This window comes from Porites lutea, chromosome 4 (assembly GCF_958299795.1).
Source record: "Porites lutea chromosome 4, jaPorLute2.1, whole genome shotgun sequence".
Taxonomy (NCBI): Eukaryota; Metazoa; Cnidaria; class Anthozoa; order Scleractinia; family Poritidae; genus Porites; species Porites lutea.
In genome coordinates this window covers 2876628-2896463 of record NC_133204.1, presented here as the reverse complement: position 1 = coordinate 2896463, position 19836 = coordinate 2876628, and the positions used below count along the sequence as shown (strand labels likewise).

General features: G+C 38.3%; 1 protein-coding gene across 1 annotated transcript in view; it reads left to right on the top strand.

Annotated features, from left to right (window-relative positions):
- Positions 1–19836, top strand: part of LOC140933218 (uncharacterized) — a 31278-nt gene that overhangs the window by 6914 nt on the left and 4528 nt on the right. Inside the window, exons 5-25 of the mRNA XM_073382732.1 lie at positions 17–93; positions 1011–1107; positions 2421–2540; positions 3421–3519; positions 4259–4327; positions 4805–4897; positions 5974–6048; positions 6471–6594; positions 7626–7778; positions 8246–8313; positions 9489–9536; positions 9821–9914; positions 10828–10904; positions 12400–12525; positions 13276–13322; positions 13706–13796; positions 14394–14531; positions 15587–15724; positions 16188–16239; positions 17328–17416; positions 17838–17889. Of these exons, the coding sequence (XP_073238833.1) occupies positions 17–93; positions 1011–1107; positions 2421–2540; positions 3421–3519; positions 4259–4327; positions 4805–4897; positions 5974–6048; positions 6471–6594; positions 7626–7778; positions 8246–8313; positions 9489–9536; positions 9821–9914; positions 10828–10904; positions 12400–12525; positions 13276–13322; positions 13706–13796; positions 14394–14531; positions 15587–15724; positions 16188–16239; positions 17328–17416; positions 17838–17889 (1927 nt within the window). The remainder of the gene's footprint in view (positions 1–16; positions 94–1010; positions 1108–2420; positions 2541–3420; positions 3520–4258; positions 4328–4804; positions 4898–5973; positions 6049–6470; positions 6595–7625; positions 7779–8245; positions 8314–9488; positions 9537–9820; positions 9915–10827; positions 10905–12399; positions 12526–13275; positions 13323–13705; positions 13797–14393; positions 14532–15586; positions 15725–16187; positions 16240–17327; positions 17417–17837; positions 17890–19836) is intronic.

The following is a 19836-nucleotide window of genomic DNA, read 5'->3' as shown; positions in this document are numbered from 1 at the left end:
TGTTTGTCATTTGTAGCTTTTCAAGAGACCATGTGAAGAGCACAAGTTACTAGAAAAGAAAGAGATTACAACCATGTTTCTCAACTGTCACGAGTGAGTCTAAATTTTTAATTTGCATATTTTAATTTCTTTGATGAGAACATCTGTAGTGTTTTGAAGTTGGAGTTTTTTGAAAAAAGCCATTGCAAAATGCAAGCTTACAAGTACAACATAATAGTAAAATTGTACCACTTTACCTATACAGTCAAAACCTGAGATTAAGAACCTGGATTTTCCCAAATCAGCCCAAACAGGTTCTTACATAAATGGTAATTAGCACAAATCAAGGCTATTTAAGTTCTCAAACAGGTTCTTATTTTCTGAAGAAAAAAATACATTGTAGCTAAGAGTATTTAGAGGCATTCAGCTAATTAATTAATCCCTAATTAATTTATAAAATAATTATCTGCATACCATTACATTGCAATCTGAGTGATAAAGCATTTACATAAACTGTCAGTGTAAAATGCAGACTGTGCACTATTTTTTTACCATGGAAATGAGTAGGTGACTGCAATGGTCCCATTGTTTTCTTACCCTAGAAACAATAGTCTGCAGTCAGTCTGCAGTCTGCATTTTACACTGCGCCTTTAATACATAAATCATATGTCTCCAAAGAGGATTCCAAATGTTGACGTATCTTATTTGCCTAAGTGTAGACAATTTTTTTCTAGATTTTAGAAAATAAGAACCTGTTTCAAGTTTTAGGCCAAACAGGTTTTTGCATAGAGGGGGCCTAACTGGCAAATTTTAGCCTAACAGGTTCTTACTCATGCATTTTTACTGTACATGTATGTGTTCCATTCAAGGTACTTGTGAAATACTGTTTTTTAGCATGTATTGTTTAACAGTTCATTTTTAGCTGGGTTCCTGCACACACAGTTGAGCACCATGGATAAAAGATTTTAGGTATCTAAAATCCAATACATTTTAGTTTAAAAAGTAAATTAATTTAACCTTTGTAATTTCAGTATCTTCGTGGTAAACAAAGATCTGTTGTTTATGCTTCTTGAGAGAATCAACCACTGGCATGATCAACAGTGCATAGGAGACATTTTTTTAGACCAAGTAAGTAAGAGCGATGACCCTAAATTTAACTCTTTAGTTTTACCCCCATTATGGTGCATGTCAAGTTGTTATTGTTTTATTATTTTAGAGAAGAATGCAATAAGATTATAGTACGATAAGGACTGGACACTAAGTTCTATATGCCCGATAGGAGCCTGGTACTAGTTATCAGAGCAGGTTGTTCTCATTTTATGTTGTTGCATTTTATTTTTTAGCAAGAATGGCCATGCGTCTCTGTGTAATGGATGAATTCGTATTTATGACAAGAACATAAAACAAGAACAACATGGTCCAATAAACTAGTACCAGGCTCCTACTGGGCATATAGAACTTAGTGTCCAGTCCTTATCATATAATAAAAATTTAATGTATCGCGTTCTTCACTATTATTTATTTTCCTCACCATTGTCAGTGAACTTCTTATGATTAAAAAAAAATAATTATAGGGTTTAAAAACCAACACTCTTTTTTTCCTGGCTGGCTGAGGAAGAGAAAACTTGGTCTTTATAACAATTCTCCAACCTAACTGAACTTGTTTAAGGATTAAAACCATGCTATGAGGCTTTCATTTTGTTATGATACCCCTCCTGTTAGTCTTGTCTCTAATGCTTGCCTGGCCAGGATTATAGAGTGACCAAGGATGTTAATTTTTTTTTGATAATCTCATTTTAATGTCACCTTAATGCTTAGAATGTTAGAACCCTGTGAAACATGTAGATAAAAAAAAGGAACTGTGCCGGTCAGCTTAATTAATGACATAGATGTCATAAAACAACACAACATACTGAGGCTTTCTGTCAAAGCCTTTTGACCACCACCTGGTTACATTTAGCTCAGTTGGGAGAGCGCTGGTCTGCTGAGTGGGAGGTCGTGGATTCAAACTCCAGCCGGACCAAACCTTAGAGTCTTAAAATAACTGAGAAGAAAATGCTGCCTTTGTTGTAACATCTGCAAAGGGTTAGACTTTCTAGTCTTCTTGGATAAGGACGGAAAACCATAGGTCCCTTCTCTTAGCACTTTCACCTATCTGGTTCTTATAGGACGTAAAAGAAGCCAAGTCACTGTTTGAAAAGATTAGGGAACGTAGACCCCGGTGGTGTGGCCAACCTTTCCTGGGCTGGATGGGTTATCTCTAAGGAGAGATCTTAATGTAGGGATAACTCCTTATGATCCTCCTTCAGGTGTCGCAATGGCTACGTATAAACATAGTATGTATGTAAAGGAAGGCAATAAAAATATCTTGGTTGTTAAACTTCAAGCTGTTTGAGATTTTTTTAAAGACATGTTTCTTTATTTTTCCTTTTGTTTGACAGTCATTCAAGATCATTGAAAGAATGAAGAATTATGCCAAATACTGTAACAACTATGACTCAGCTGAGACACTCTACAAACAAAAGATAAAAAAGAGCAGAGACTTTGAGGCTTTTGTTAATGTAAGTGATTAATGTTTCTTCTGTAATATACAGGGTTCTCCAGAAGCCCTGGTGACTGGCTAAAATGGCTGTCAAGTTGGCATAGAGTTGCTGGCTACGCACAGAAAACATTATTGTTTCAAGTGGGACAATAAGTCCATTGTATTTATTTTCACTTTCGTTTGGTTCGCAATTCAACACTATTAGTCATCTGCGGTTGATACAAATGTGGGTGAATGAAGGTGTCATCCTTGTGGCTAAAATTTCTTTCCCTTGTCACTCAATGCAATGCACTGAAATGCACTTTTGAGGAACCCCCAAAGAATAATTTTTCCAGGGAGGCTCCTGTACTCCCCCAATGAAAGGGGCTCGCACTCTTCCCATAACCTACCCCTGTACACAGTTCTGCAATGTGAAAGACTTGCCTTTTGATCTTATTGACAGTTGCCACCTACTCAATGTGTTTCTCTTAGTCCTTCAAATTTTCTAGAGAACCCTGAGTATACATTTAACAAACCTGGGAAAAGTGTTGTATCTGATTGCTGATGCTATAATAGTGCAGCCAACCTCTTGGCATCTGGTCTTGAATAAAAACATTGATTCTCAAATTAATGACAAAAAAGTCTATAAAGGTATTTTAAGCAAAAGTTTGATTTTCTTTTGGTCTTTAGAGTTGCATCTCCAAACCTCCTCCTTGGTAGTGTTTTGGTTTGTGTTCAATTTAATAGTCATTACTTTTAACCGTTTAAAATTATTTCAATTGAGACAATAAGCAGGTTGAGTATTATATCCAGGGCTAGAAGAAAGAGAAATGATGTAGCTATTTCTCTTAATATTATTGGTGTGCATGACTGTGGAATATTTATTAATTTTATTATCTACTGTTTTTTTTTCATACTAGGGTTGCTACGAACACCCAATTTGTCAACCAGGGCTAAATCTACCAGCATATCTTATTAAAGTTGTGCAGAGGATTCCTCGATACCTTCTCCTTTTGGAGGTAATTTTAAACTGATTTTGGGGCTTGTGTTTGGACAAGCAATGTGTCTAACAACATACTTAGATGTATGACTTGCAGTTTGCTATTATGACTGTGCCCGTTGAGTAAGTCCTGGATCAGCAATGGCTAAGGCAATTTTTGTCTTGTGACAAGGTTTAAAGAAAAGGACGTTTTATATTATGGTGAGAAATAAGTAAGATTCACAATTGGTTTTGGTTTTTAATGTGCCTGGGAACCAGGGAGAAAATCTCTGTCAAATAACGCAGGTATTTATGATTTTACATGTAATTGTTAGGTGGTGAATTTTAAACAAAGGCAAATTAAAGTTGACATACATTGGAATGTTGAACAACTTTGTTTACTTGCATTTTTTAGTATTGTAGTTAGCAGTAACTTGACGTACTGTTTAAAAAACAAGCAGGAGTGTACTGTATTATCAGATTGTAAAACTGAAGGCGAAGCCGAGAGTTTTTGAACGTGATAACATACTCCTGCAAGTTTTTGAACGGCTTCAAAATCTCTGATATAGATCAACTCATTCTTGCACTAATATTTAGATTTGGAGTTATTTTGGTCTAAAAACTTGGACATGAAGTTTAGCTGTCTCTTTATCAGATATAAAGACACTCATTAAACATTACTTTCTTTTGTTTTTCATTATGAATTATTAATGAGTTTTTGACTTGTTGAAATAATTCGCTTAAGTTAATTTCATTTTACATGCATTATTATTTATCAGAATCTGCTGAAGAGAACGCCTGAAAGTCACCCAGATCATGGTAACTTGGGCAAAGCTTTGACAAAAATGGTAATTTTATTTATGAAAATTATAATATTTTAACACTTGTGCGCAACCTGAACCATAGCTGTACTTCATAATTACTTTATACAACTTGACAATATTTTACACGCAGTTGTACACTTCCATCTTCTTTAGGACTGGCCCTAAATGTACATTTGCTGTTGTTTCGAAATACCAATTTAAGTAATGAAACTACTTATGCATAAAAAGTCACAAAGTCAGTTTTACAGCTTGCCCTTCAAGCTAGCTATAGCTAGCATGTGCCATCTAGCCCAAGAGCCGCTAGATATATCACAAAAAATCTTGAAATCAGTAGGATTGATTACAGTTTTTCTGTAATTTGAATTCCCTAAGAAACTCCACTTGTCTGGCGGGCAAGCTAAGAACAGTATTAAGTAGACAGATATAGCAAAAACCACTTGCCCTGGGCTATCAGAGACAACTTTCTTGGCACACTATTTTACTTGCTTTTCTTTTTCAAAGGACAATCTTGCTATTTACATCAACAATCAGCTTCAAACTGTGGTTGGTCTGAAAGCATTTGAGGAGCTAAGGTCGCGGGTTATGGGTCTGAAGGTGATAATCATTTGATTTACATGTACTGTTAGCTGCAAAGACTCTGTAATTCAGTGTAGTATCCGTCTGTAAGCCTTTCTGTCATGTTTTGCTGCTATCAACATTCATATTAGGATATATATACTCAATAATTAGAGTTAAACACACATCTCAAAGTTGTCTCAGGTGAATGTTGCCTATTAAACTTGCCTGTTTATAATGACCGAAATGATGACTTCAATAACATTTCATTTGTAGCTGAATTCCCTCGTTATTAACTCTGAAATCAGCAAACTGCATTTACCTAAACTGCCTGTGAAATGAATGGAGCAGTAGTCAATTTGACCCATTACATGCTATATATCAACACCATGTAAAACTCATGGAAAAATGGAAAGTATATTTCATTAACTGGTTACAATTCTATGCAACGCATGGCAATCTGCTTTCTCTTGTCATAATAATCTAGCACTAAAATTTTGTCTTTCAAAATGGCAATTTAAATGCCTCAGAATTCCTTCACACATTCTAATGCTTTAAATGTACAGTACTTTGCAGTGGCCAATTTATTTTAATTATCTCATTGTGGCCCACAAATTAGGAAAGAAACAAATTATTATTTGAAAATAAAGTTAACAAGTTATAGTTAACAAGCCAGTTGACCATTTACATGTACAAGTGTGGCCAAGAAGCTGAACTCAGTACCACTGAGAACAAAATAGCTAGTGGTCAGGGTGGGAATTGAATTTGGGGTCTCCGGATTGCAATACTAGGGTTCTATTGAAACTACTCAGCTGACACTCCTTGATAAGTTGACCCAACCAAATAATAGATTTTTGTGTGTCAGTCTCCTAAACTAACACCTTAGACCGTTTATGCATTATACAGTCAAACCTTGCTTTACAGACACCCGCTTAATGTGGACACCTCGTTATTATAGACAGTTTTCCATATCCCTGCAAGCCCTCACATTTTCTCTAAATTCAACCCGCATGCTCCGTTAATATGGACACTTTCTCTAGCCCACTCCGTGTCCGTATTAATGGGGTTTGACAGTATACCATTTATTTCATATACCGTTTTTTCATTACACACAGGCATTTGAAGTGGAAGGAAGAGCCCTCATCAAAGAAGCTGATGTGGTAGTCAATAGAAACAAGAAAACATATAAGGTACTCTTAAATGAAGTACTAGATATCAACGTTATAATTGGATATCCTCTCCTTCTGATGTCATTTATTTACAAATACATTATTTAAACCTCCATGTGAAACCACCTCTGGTCTATATAACTGACTATCTTTCATGAGCAACTGTTCATCCAAAATGGAGAAGATATTCTCATTCAAGAATAACTCATTTTCTCGTAAAAGTCTTTGCACTTAATATCACTTTTAGTGATGTTTTCTGGAACTTGGAAATAGTCTATTTTGTTCTCAGTTTTATAGGTCTGGCAGGTCTGATCTGGGGTGTAATAGATTGTGTCCTTCAAGGCACGTACAGTTTTATTATTAATTTTTCTCTTATAGTAATCTAACTACTCCTTTTTGTTTTTAATATGAAATGTAATCATCTTGATTGAATTTTCCTTCAGTGCCTATTGTTCAATGATATCTTGGTGTTTGGGCTGAGGGGTGTAACCAAAAGTAATGAGTTCCAGAAACTGGAACTGACCACTCTTTGGTGTATGGATCTGGAAGACAACAACCCACAGTCAGGTGTAGTATTATCGCGTTCGTCAGAAAGCATTCTAATCTTGGTATTCCTGTTGTACAAAGCCACACATTTTCAAGGTATCACGGGCGACTGCCAATTGGCCGCCCCCACTGATTTTATCAGGGATATCTCAGCCGGGAAACTGGACTCCATTTGACTCGATTTCGTTTGCTTAAGTGACGAATGTGGATCCTTAATCAGTGATTACTTCTAGTATTTATACCTACCATGAAAAAATGTAAGGTTGATGAACTTGTCGCAATTTGCTAAGAACCATTCCCCCCTCATTTTCTTCTTTGTGTTACTGTAAACAACTGCTTCTAAACTTACTTTGAGACCTTCACTCGCACAGTCCAGAATAATCTAGTTTTTTCCTTAACCTCAGATGTGTGTCTTAGTTTATTAAGATCATAGGTAATGACCAATAAATACAATGCACATCAGTAGTATTCATCAGTTCATTGTATGGTCTGAGAAAAATCTGCATCATACCTGTATATATAATGGAGTCAATTCCACTAAACTGCACTGAGGCCTTCCAAGGCAGGTGGTGGGGGTGGGTAATATGCTGTTGCTTTAAGTGAGTCATTTCTGAGATTGCCTGTTGCCTGGTAGGTTAAGAAAAAATGTCACCGTCGCATTTTAGCTGTAAAAATGTTGCTGTCAGATCAACATAATAAAGATGGGCATATATAGTACAGGAAAGAAATTTTTATCAACCTTTTTCCCTCAAGGGAGCATTCTGAAACAATACCATAATTATTAAACGTTTGAAAGAAAATAACAGAAAATGTTTGGAAATTAAGGAAGAAATTTTGTTATTTTTCTGCCAAAACAGCCAAAATGCAAAAGCAAACAGATCGTGCTTTCACTACTTGAAAATGGATTGTTGTTGTCACAATTCTTTTGTCCTTTTCTGTTGATTGTCGGTGCTTTTTGAGAGGATTGTTGCCAGTTTTCGGACCCATGTAACCGGACACTTCTGCCCATTGGAAGGTCTCCACAATCTTATGCTAAACTGGCCTTTTTGCAGGTAAGGAAGATTCTTTGGAGATCTTCACTCCGGAGAATTCATACATCATGTATGCTGGAACCAAAAATGAGAAGAAAGTTTGGTTACAGAAGCTAAGGACAACAATTGCCATGGTATTACATGGACCAGAGGCTACAGAGAAAGATGAGATTGGTAATTATTACCAACTTTTTAATGTTTTTATTCTTTCAACTTGTTCTGTGACTTCAGATATTGCCAGATATTTTGCACAAATTATGCTAGACCCCCTGGAATAAATACTTCACATGGCTCAATGAAATCCTTGGTTATAATAAACCATATTTCTTCCAGGTAATGTACGTGTGTGATAATGAGTTTGAAACAAAGGGAAATATAATTTGAACCAAGGATAAAATTTAACCTTAACATACATAAAAATAATAATTGCATTGTTTTAATTATAGATGGTATGGGCTACCACAAGCTGGGGGTATAAACCCTGTAGTGAGCTAGTGTACATCTGTTTCATTGGGTCATATGGCTTGGGCCACGAGAATAATGTTGGGCTAAGGTTTGGTCGTGTAGGTTTGCTATAGCTAGCTCACATCTCAAAAAAGATGATAATTTAAAATAACTTTTTTGTCCCTTGTTTGTTACAGATAGCCGTAAAGCAAAATTCACTTACCAAGATGGTCGCACATTTTGTGGTCATTTTGTTTCAGGAAAGGTAATACACTGTATGTTGTAAAATTTGTTGAAAGCTTTTTTTTTTTTAAATTTTATTTCGCACACACAAACAATTACAATACATTACATTTACAATTCATTACAGGTAACTGTTATCGTTTCCAAAAAAGAAATAAAAAGAAAAGGAAAGGCAAAGTCCACAAAAATACTATAGTTTATATATTAACAATTAAGAGAAGGCTGCCTGCCTTATGGTCCTCCATCACCCATCTACCCGTTTGTCACTTGCACTTTAATTAACTGTATTGGTCAAATTATATTCTGAGGGGTATTGTTTAAAAGTAGCCCATTTCTTCCTAAAAGAGGCTAAGTTATTATTATCAAATGCAATCTGTTTCTCATTTTCCATGGAGCGTATGACTAACAACTGAGTGTACGCTTGTACCATAGGAATAGTATTTCGTATTTTGCCACTATATATATAGCAATGAGGAGGAAGTGGTGTAGGAGAAGACTCAACATTTTTGTTGAAAGCTACATGTATTCTTAAAACTAGAGAAAGAATAATTTGTGCTTTGAATGATTAAGCTTAATTTGGTGCATGTGAAGGATTGTCTGTTACAGCTCAAGTTTATTTTGGTTTACAGATCTGTGTGCAAAGGTAGTGCTTATTTGAAAGATGACAATTTTAAGGCAAAATTGGCTTCATACTACAGGACTTGCTCTGAAAATGAGTGCTTTCAGCTTTGCAGCTTTCATTTTACAGCTTAAAAACTTAAACCTTGTTACATGACTGGTACCATGCAATATATATAATTATTACATGTGGCAGTAGAACCTAGATTGTAATAGCATGGCAGGGTGGAAAGTAATGGCTTCCATCAGGGCTCTCTCACTTAAATGTAGATATGTCAATGTTAGGCATATGAAATTAGTAGATAGGTAATTAAACAGCTACAAAGGTCTTTTGGTCCTTTTTCCTTTTGGTTCCTATGCAAGTAGCCAGGGAGCATGCTCATGGTAGCTGGGCGAACCCTTTCCCTCCCCTCCCTTAGTGACAGCCCTGTTCCATGGTGTGCACAAGTTAGACCCCCATTACCAACATATTTTGGATACTCCCCTGCAAAATGATTACTGTCACTGTTATCAAAAGTTCCCAGACTCTGTGTGATTAATAATCAATCTCAACAATTTTCTTTACTTGCTTTTCTTCAGAGGAATGGTGAAGGTACTCTTTCTTGGCCAAACCAAGCAAGATATCAGGTAAAGTAGAACTAATTTTTGAAAGTTGAGCATACGAAATGATTACTTTAGGTGTTTAAACAAGTGTGATATACATATATTGTGCTACAGTCGCAGTCTTGTATGTATTTTCAAAGGGGAAAGAGTTGTGGAATGTTCATGTATTGGTACCTTCTCAAAGGAATACCAACAAAGTTGTATAGAGAATGGAAGGGTATCAAGGCAATCTAGGGTGTGGTGTAGGGTGTTTGTTGCAAGGGAGGGGATTGTGAGATGAATTGCTTATATTGTGGATTTCCCACCAGGGTGAGTGGGAAGATGATGATCGTTGTGGTTTGGGTGAATTGATGTACAACAGTGGAGACAAGTATAAAGGAGAGTGGCTGGATGACAAACAACGTATGTATTGTCCTGCTCAGCTCCTGTTCTTTTATTTTTAATAGCGTGGTTTTCGTTTGAGTGTCGTAAAACCAAAACCAAAGTAATTACTCTGGCCAATCACATAGGACACAGACAATACACTGAACCAATCAAAACTCGAAGTAATTACATGTGGCTGACGCAAAGCGCGGGAAAATGCATGCGAGCGCGTCACAATTGGCTTTGGTTTTACTTCTGATTGGATGAAAAGGTGGCGCGAATCTTTTAAGCCAATCGCATCGTGTAGAAAGTGCAAAACCAATTACTTTTCGACACTCAAATGAAAACCGCTCTAATACATCATCAGTGATTGTGTTGTGGATCTGAGTGCATGAAAGGAAATTTACCTTTTTGTTTTGTTTTACTTTGTATTTGAGGGCACTGTTTTCAAGCACAAGCCCCCGGGGGCTTATATTTAGAGGGGCGATTTAACGTAGGTTTTTTTGCGTTACGGTTTTGAGGGGCTTTTATTTGGAGGGACTTAAACATGGAGATCCGGTTGGTTGAATTACAAAAACATTCTCTGTATTAGCCAGCTTCTCTAACTCTTTTCGTTGAATTTGTTTTGGCCTTTTACGCTTAAAACGCTCCAAAACTCACTCACACGCCACAACAAAGTACGTCCTCGCAGTTTTCACGTCCACTGTTTGAAATCTGCTCCATGAAAAATAATTTATGCTGTCTGCTCGATTTGTGCAGGCAATGGTGTGATTGGTGGAAAGGTGGAAATCAACAATAGCAAACTGACGCGTCCAGCCATCTGTTGGGGGGGGGGGGGGGGGGATTGCGGCTTGTAATCAAGCTTATTTTCGCATCAGTTTTGCACCATCTCTGCACATTACCATCATGGATCCTTGAACAGGCTATAGGTAACTATCTTTCTCTATCATAGATGGTGTTGGTACTATGGAGTACATGCATGGTGATATTTATCATGGACAGTGGTACCAGGGCGATATGCATGGCAAGGTAGAGCTAACTCGTTAAAAAAAGACTTAAAAGGCGCTGCGTCATGCTATTTGCTATCTCTTTAAAAAGCTTAAACGTTTCTTTGCATCAATTGAATTCCAAAAATAATGGCCCAGTTTTGTTATTTACGAGAATATTTTAGCATTGCAACTGTTTCCTGTCGTCTGTTGCAACAGATGGCAAGGATGGACATGTTTTGAAACTTTTTTATTACCATGTCTGCAAAAATCACCAAGAAAATCATAGTCTTTAGTGTTCCCTAAGGCTTATCTCTACAGGAACATTTTTTGTGTAAGTATTAATGCACTACACTGCGAGTAATGACTTTAACACAGATTTGACCTAACACAGTGATATCCTCGTGACAGGGGGTACACAATTACTGGCAACCCAAAAGTTAAACAATTATGGCCAACAAATAAGGACAAAAAGATTAATTAAAAAAAAGTAACTATCTTGGATGTCTTATGGCCAGAGGCAAACCAGTTGGCTGATTACAAACAACGCCGAGGATTTGACCTCAAGATTTTCAAAAGACAAATCGAGCTAGTGGTTAGAGCGGGGCTTGAACTTGAGGGCCTCTAGTCACCTCGCCACCAAACCATCTTGCCACCAACAAATTCGCCACCAAGAACAGAACTTAGCTTTATTTTATTTGGAAGTTCCAAGTACACGCTGCAAAATAATGAAAAAAACTTTCATGAGCAGAAATTTTCTCTTAACCGTTACTTCATTATTATTATTGTTATTATTATTATTATTATTATTATTATTATTATTATTATTATCATTATTATTATTATTATCATATTTCAAAGAAATGACTGGTGATTATGAAACTTCTTTATCTCTCAAATGTCGAAGTTTACATTTACTGAACCTATTACCTAGTATTTGGAGTATTAGGAGCATAAGAAGTTCAAAGCAAAGAACGTCAATAAGGATTGACAGATTTGTCTCTGAGTCGACCTTCAAACTAGAATAAGCTTGACGAAAAAGTAAATCTTAGGTAACTAATCCTAGGCATTAAACTGTGTCAATTAATTCCGAGTTATTCGTTGGTAGCGAGTCGACTTCTTGGTGGCGATTTTGATAGTGGTGAGATGACCATAAACCCTCTCGCTAGCAAGCTAAGTGCTCTGACTGCTCTGGCAGGCTGTCTGTTCCTCATTTTACTTGTATGTTGTAAACATCGTAGACTGCTTGCAGTCCGCCTTTTCTCTTAAAATCCGTCTAGTTCTCATCTCATCCAGTAACTTTGCAAAGCAAATTAAGAGACTGCTCGCAGTCTATAAACATCGTTATCCACGTAAAACCTTAGCATTATGAGAACAGTGCTCAAACGAAATCCCACAATGTGATCACCCACGGCCAAGCGAAGAGTCTCCTCTTTAGGTGCATCTTTAATCTTTATTGTTTCAAATCATGTTCTATCATGAATACTCTTTTATTTTGTTCTAATATATATAATTTTTTTTTTTTCGTTTTTAATTAGGGTGCAATTACCTTTAAGAATGGTGACCGCTTTGATGGAGATTTTTATCAAAATGAAATCCAGGGTAATGGAGAATTGCGTTGTGTGAGTGGACTTGCGTACCGTGGAGAGTGGAGACATAGCAAGGTGAACAGACAAACTCCTTCTTCAAACTCAGTTCAGCTATAATTGTCTTCTATTCAACCACAAGCAACAGAATCATCCTCTTTTTGCCTGTGCAAAGTGAAAGACAGAAGTAATCGAAATTGTGAGCTTGACAGAGATGGTATCGAAACTGAAGGTTTTTAGTTTTTCCCATTCCGAGTGATTTATGGGAACTCGTTCTACTTTAACAGAATAGACAAAGATTTCAATAAACGTTGAGTTTCTGTTATATTAATTCTTAAACAACTTAGTTGTGTGTTTTGTGGTAAAGTTGCTCATGCTCTTAGCCGTTTTCAAACATTGCTGTTGACAACTAACTGAAAACAAAACAGGAACGTCTTTCCTCCTTCTTGGTAAATCAATTTTATCCTTTTATCCTATTGTCCGAGTTGCATTTCATAAGTAGAACATAACCTCTTAATCCCCTCTCCTCCGCCCCACCCCCAACACACCTCGTACAGAAATTAATAAATCACACTGTCGTATTGGTCTTTTAACTATCCTTTGTACTGGAGGTTTTTTCTAGCGTGTGGCGATTGGGTGCGACGTCAAAAGTCTCTGGAACCCAGGGTATCTCGATAAATTAAAATATGTTATGTTAGCTTCACTTTGATAAGAATAATTTGTAAATAAGTCAAGAAAAGGTGTTTGGTGTCTATTGCAGTCCCTAAACAATAAATTATTACTGCTAAGAATTAATATTGAGGTCTATGTTTTTTTCTTTTTATTTAGAAACATGGGAAAGGAAAGATGCATTTTCCTAATGGTGATGTTTACATGTATGTATTATTATTCAATGATGTTTGTTCTGGATAACATAGAAAACTGTCTATTTTTCGGTTGTTGACCAAGCGTTTAAGAATAAAAAATAGGTGCAAGTTCTGTTAATTAGCTCCTTACACTAGCTTTTTAAACTGAATAGTAATAAGATAACACTATCTAATTTTCACCAAAAAGACTTTGTACTCATGCAAGCTTTTGCGGCAAGTAGTGTGTTATGAAAGCCTTTTAAATTTTGTTCGCTTGAATCAGATACTTTCTTAGGGACCTAGCATGCATCTCCCCCAAGCAAGAGAGTGTAACTCAGAAAGCTGGATGTGGTTAATTTTTCTCTGTATTCTTAGATTCCTATTACATGATTATTATTGCTGTCTTTTCCTAGCGGTGAATTTGCAAATGATCGAATCAGTGGCCAAGGTGAAATGAAGTATGCTGACGGGTCTGTTTATAATGGACAATGGGTCGACAATCAGGTTTGCGATTTTAAACCTCAAAAAAATTCCTCTTCGCGGTACTCTTATGATAAGCATGAACTTTGTTCCTGAAAGGATAGTAGCCTGAGAAAACAGCTGACATTTGGCGACGACACCGCCGGTTTGCCCGCGAAAAGACGTCTTAGAAACTAGCGCAAAAATTCCGTACTAGTGGCATGTTACCACCCAGATCTGGGTCGTGCTTCTGAGTGGTTGTAAATTTGCTTCATCCGATCAGAAGCAATACCTAGATGTGGGTAGTGGCACGTCATCATTTAGTATGGGATTTCTGCGCTCATTACGTCATTTTGCTGGAAAACCAGTGGTTGCGTCGCGAAAATGTAGGCTCTTTTTTCAGGCTATGAGGTAGCAACAAGTAGGTCACAGCAAAAATAGCTACAGGTTGTCGACTCTGCCACTTTGTTGCTCAATGTTTGTGGAGAGCGAAAAACACACTTAAATTTTCAAAGAAAACATTTGGACATTTCATCATTATATGGTCATGGAACGGGAGCCGTGGAACTGTTATCAATACACAGTAAGCAAGTGTTTGAAGATCATCACGCCCAGCTGATGATGGTGTGTTTTATTATCTAGCGCGGTGGCCAGGGAGAATTCCGAAGTGCTGATGGAACTCATTACCTTGGGGGTTGGAGTAAGGATCACATTAATGGCAAAGGATGCATGCATTACTCCAATGGCGACTGTTATGATGGAAACTGGTTCAAAAACACTGTAAGTAATAAGCTCTAAATTATCATTATTTTTTGGTTCAGTTGCTTTCACTACTGTGAGCAAAACGTCAGCGTAAGTTACCAGGGCAACCACATCACAAACTTTCTCTAAGTCTTGAAAACGAGGGTTGTTTACCTACGAAAAGTTTTCGGAGAATCTGTTTAGAAAGTAAATAGAACGGGTCTTTCCAACGGAAAATTTCTGGGACCATCGGAACACCTGAAAAAGTAATCCTGTTTTTCCGGACGGAATGTTTTTAAACAGAAATTCACGTTCTATTTCGTGAAGGCCATCTTTGATACCAGTTTCAGGCCTTCGGGGCCGTTTTTCGGTAAATGGAACTGATTTGTACAAATGGTAAACGCGATTCCGGGACAAAATTTATCAGTTCTGAATTTTGGTGGCAAATGGTTCGTATCATTCATCTCATGGCATTGGTTCAGCCTTGTTACCAGTCGTCTTTGGCGATTTCATATGTGACGTCACCTGTCAAGTAGAGAATTCGCGCTCCGCCGCTCACTCGTGTAGCGCTAACTGGCCTGTGGACGAGGCTGCAAGTGGTTGAGTTGCGCTTTCCTAACAACCGTGTGCGGCTGTGGTGAGCAATAAAAGGCGTCGTATTCACAGGCTGCTCCTTTCTGAATTGTAGGAATAAAAATTTAAAAAGATCCCAGACTTCATTTTCCAGAATACATGTACGAATTCCAAACTTCAGAGTCCAGTCAAACTGTAGTAAGCGGTCACCCAGTCAAGTGGAGAATTGGCGCTCCGCCGCTCACTCGGGTAGTGGTCCAAGACTTCAATAAGTGATCGCTTTATAGATGTTCGCTTAATTAATACTAACAGGTTTGACTGTGTTGGCCAAGCAATGCACATGGCATTTTATTTAAAACCTCACGGCCTTCAATGTTGTCCTAAAACTTGCAAGCAAAAAACCCACGTAAAACTTCTTCTTAGCTGAATCTGATGGCGAGACAGTCGTTTTTGTACTGTCTTTTGTCGCAACTGAGATGATCTGGTTTTTACGAACTCATTTGTTTATTTATGTTTTTCAGCGGTATGGCCAAGGTGTAATGAAATACAGTAATGGCGATGTTTACGAGGGAGTGTTTGAATATGATTTGTGCAGTAAATCCGGAAAAATGACTTACAAGGACGGATCAGTTTACGAGGGAAACTGGGATAATGGCTTGGTAAGGATGTTTGTATGAAAATTAAGGAGACCTATACTGATTTCTTTTTTTCTCACAGTCAATGTATACTCCTTAAAAGAGATGACTCCCTAAATAGTAACCTTCAAGCTCGACACTCACTGTCTAGACTAAAAGTAGACCCTTATTCCCTCGGGGGAATTAGAGCGAAGGAAATAGGTGATCGCGCGCGCTCTACTACTCCTGGGCAAAATTGGGGATAGCCTGCGAGCAAGCTTTCTATTTGGGCGAGCGAAGCAAGCCGCGTGAGATTGTAAGCTTGCCGCGATAAACGACCCAATCCTTTATTCTAACGTAACGTCGTGGTTTGCAATCGCGCTGGCTGAGATAAGAACTAGAGAAGGCGGACTGCAAGCAGTCTAATAATGTGCGTTGCCGTTACCTACCAGTTTGTTTGCTCTTATATTTGTTTATTCGCTTAACAATACCCCAATTTTCTTTTTAGCGCCATGGAAAAGGGAAGATGGTGTATGCTAACAAAAAAACCGTGTTTGAAGGTAGGATTCAGCTCTTTTTCTAAGATATTTTTACAGGCAATTTCAAAGTGGGGAGGGGGAAAGCAGGGGTAATAGCGGAGCTCCACCCGCGCGCGAAGCGCGCGCGTGGGCGGAGTCCCATAGCTAAGGAAATGTGGTAATCTACCCATCAGAGAAAATTTGGTAATCACGTGACCGTACACCGAGCGATCGAGCGAGCGACCGTCCGTCCGCACCACAGGCATACCAATGTAAAATAACTCAATCAACAGGTATGGGAACCCAAATGCAACTCAAGGTTTTATTTGGAAGGAAATCACATGCCCGCCCGGACTTTTAGAAAGAAAAAAGTCGTGTCTTTTTCGGCGTTATTTTTTATGTGTACACTAACGTGGATAACAGAGAAAGAGCTAGAGCGAGTTATTGAAAATTCGTTGGAAGAAAAACATGGAAATTCAAAGCGGCGGTGAGAAAATGAGAAATGCTAGAGGCCAGCAAGGTGAAAATGAGCGGCAGTGAAAAATAAAAGCGAACATGAACACTGGAAACAAAATATTGGGTAAGCACATACGACAATTTCTCCATAAAAATAGTGTGTAACGAGGAAGTTTGACGTTTTACTCGAACAAAACAGTGTTGTAGTCGTGCAAAACAACGGCAAGGGAAAGACAAAAAAGCGTACTGCACGAGCAAATTTGCTTTTTGCTAATTAGAAGAAAAAGTGTGCTGCACGTGCAATTTGTTTTTTTGCTAATTAGATCTATTAGTCTTGAAGCCATTTTCATTGTCGTCCCCCGTTTAGCGTTACACGATTTAATTTTTTTTGTTCACACGTATTATTAACCAGAGTTTCGCTTTTAGCCCTGGCTAAATCTATATATTAATTATATAGCCACCATCGTCTCGCAAAATGTGTTCCTTAGACGAAATTTTTCCTCTCTCATCCCCGTTTCGCTCGAATTATTCTAACGAGGAATTTTGAATGAAAATCCTTCGCCCGAAGTGTCTTAAAGCAAAGCACTGTCTTAGTACTTCGTTGTGCATTCATGAACACTTAAATAAGGTGACTGGAATTCATTTTTCGACTGTTTGTTTGTTGATTTCTTCAGGAGACTGGAAGTACGGAATGAGGTTTGGTGAAGGAGTGTTAACGTACACCAACGGAGCCGGCTATCGTGGCCAGTGGGTACTAGACAAGGTAAGTGCTCTAAAAGAGCGTAGCCTGTGAGCAAGCTCTCCGGGGCGCCCCAGAGAGCTTGCTCGCAGGCTAAAAAGAGCGTACACTGAGCTTTTTTGTGATAAACAGTGTGAAAAGGAGGTTGAGCTATCGTTATCCCTGATACTTATTGATGCCGCCGACGTCCGATTAGCTTACCACTGGCTCTTGGTTAGATTAGTTGGATTAGAAACCACACAGTGTTCTTAGCCGTACCGAGGACGTAATCCCCGGTATGGCGGCCTATTCCAATTTCACCTTCACATCAGGGGACGTTGGTAAATCATTACTTTATCAGTTGTAAACTGCGCCATAGTCAATCTAACTGTAAATTATCCATGAAAAGCCCGGAGGGGAATGGATATGATATTCACAGTTGCAATTTACAACTTTTTTTTTCCAGGAAAACGGACGTGGCATGTTCACGGACCCATCTACAGGTTATCACTATGAAGGTACGTCAATGGTGCACAGCTATAGAATCTGATCTGTTTACGTGACGAACTTGTTTCTTTTTACTTGTTTCTTGTTTCATTATGAGTAGTGTAGGAGCTGCTCGTAAGGTCTCTCCTAATTGGTCGCATGAAACAATGACATGTCATTTTTCCAATTGTTTTGGTATTGTTTAGGGTCTGGGAAACGCACATCCTCGGAGACCCAGGGGCAGTCAGTCAGTTTTCAAGCACAGGCGGAACAGCCCCTGGGTACCGACTCTCACCGGACCATTTCCAAACGGTCAAGTGAATGCTGGCTCCTGATTGGGCACAAAAAATGCTTTGTATTATTGTGCCCAGTCGGGCAACAGCATCTCCTGAGTTCTTTTCGTGAGTTCGTACACGACGCGACAGCTATTGACTCGATCACGACTTGTCTGGCTCATGCACTAAACAAATGCACGCAGTCAGGAAACTTTCAGTTTGATATAAACACTTTATTTCAAAATACTGGTTGGTTGTCTTTACACTAGGCTGTTAAGTAAGACTTAATGGCCGCTAAGTTTTACTTAACCAAAAATTCGTGTGTGAAGGCCTAAGTAAAATCTCAAGTAACTTTGCTTTGCATCTCATTAAAGTCGGAAAGTTGAAACGATTCAAGAAAGTTTCAAGCGACTTGAAAACCATCCTTATGACCTACTTAGCTGACTTGCGGTTTTGCGGTTTCTTGAGCTTTGAGAAAGGCGAGACATGTCAATCAATCATAATTTTGTTGCGTGGGAAAATAACCTGAAGTAAAAAAGAATCGGTTGTGTGTGAAGCTTTATTTTACTTGAAGTAATTAAAATTTACTTATCTTGAAATATTTCTTAGCTTATTTAGGCTCTAGTGTAAAGACTACCACTGTCTACCCGAAAACTAAAGACGCTTTTCCAAAAATACAAGCTTGAGCTTACAACAGGTATTCACACTTGCATCGATCATGCCTTCGTAAATCTTAAGGAGTTTAAGATTCCACGACAGCTGACAGCCACGAAAACGTCGCATGAAAAGTGAATTCACATTTTTCCAGTCTCTATCGTGATTATCCCAACTCGCTTACTTTGTCAAATGCAAGCGAACTCTTCTGGAGCTGATTTTCTATCAACCATATCCAAGTTCATAAAGAGAAAGAAAATTTTGTCATTGTTTGTTTACCTCCTTCACAAAACCTGAAATTAGGCATCTTCACGTGGTAGTCGTGCAGTGACAGCAAAGAAATCTGCAAAATGCGTGATGCACGTGCAAAGTTGTTGTTTTGCCTTGTCAAGCTATTGCTTTTTTATTATCTCTTCGCCGCCGCATCTTAAACTTCCTATTATCTGATTATTTACGATACATTGTGATCCGTCAGAAACAGAATTTTCTCAGTGCAAAATGAATTGTTCCTGCTGATAGCATCCGAAACGTTTTTCGACTCATCGGTAGGTCCTTCGTTTCTGGTTAGGAAAGTAGAAAATGGAAGTTTCCCTTGTACGCACAAGCTTGGTGAACGAACCGGGCAACTGTGGCGACATAATACCCATCGTGTACGAACTCACGAAAAGAACTCACGAGAAACTGTACGCCGATTGGGCACAATAATACAAAGCATTTTTTGTGCCCAATCAGGAGCCAGCATTCACTTGACCGTTTGGAAATGGTCCGGTGAGAGTCGGTACCCAGGGGCTCTTCCGCCTGTGCTTGAAAACTTTCGTCGCGCCTTTTCTCCCGGCCCGACTGACTGCCCCTGGGTCTCCGAGGATGGGAAACGCACCTTTGGTGACTTCTCTTCCGAGCAGCTGCCACATAAGCTGACATTATTGCTAAGGTGGCGTTCAGTTTTGTGGATGGGGTTGGTGGGGTTCGGGGGAACATCCTCGATTAGCAAAAATAAACCATGTCGGTCCTACCAGAATAACATCAGCATAATTTTTCTGGTGCAGCCAG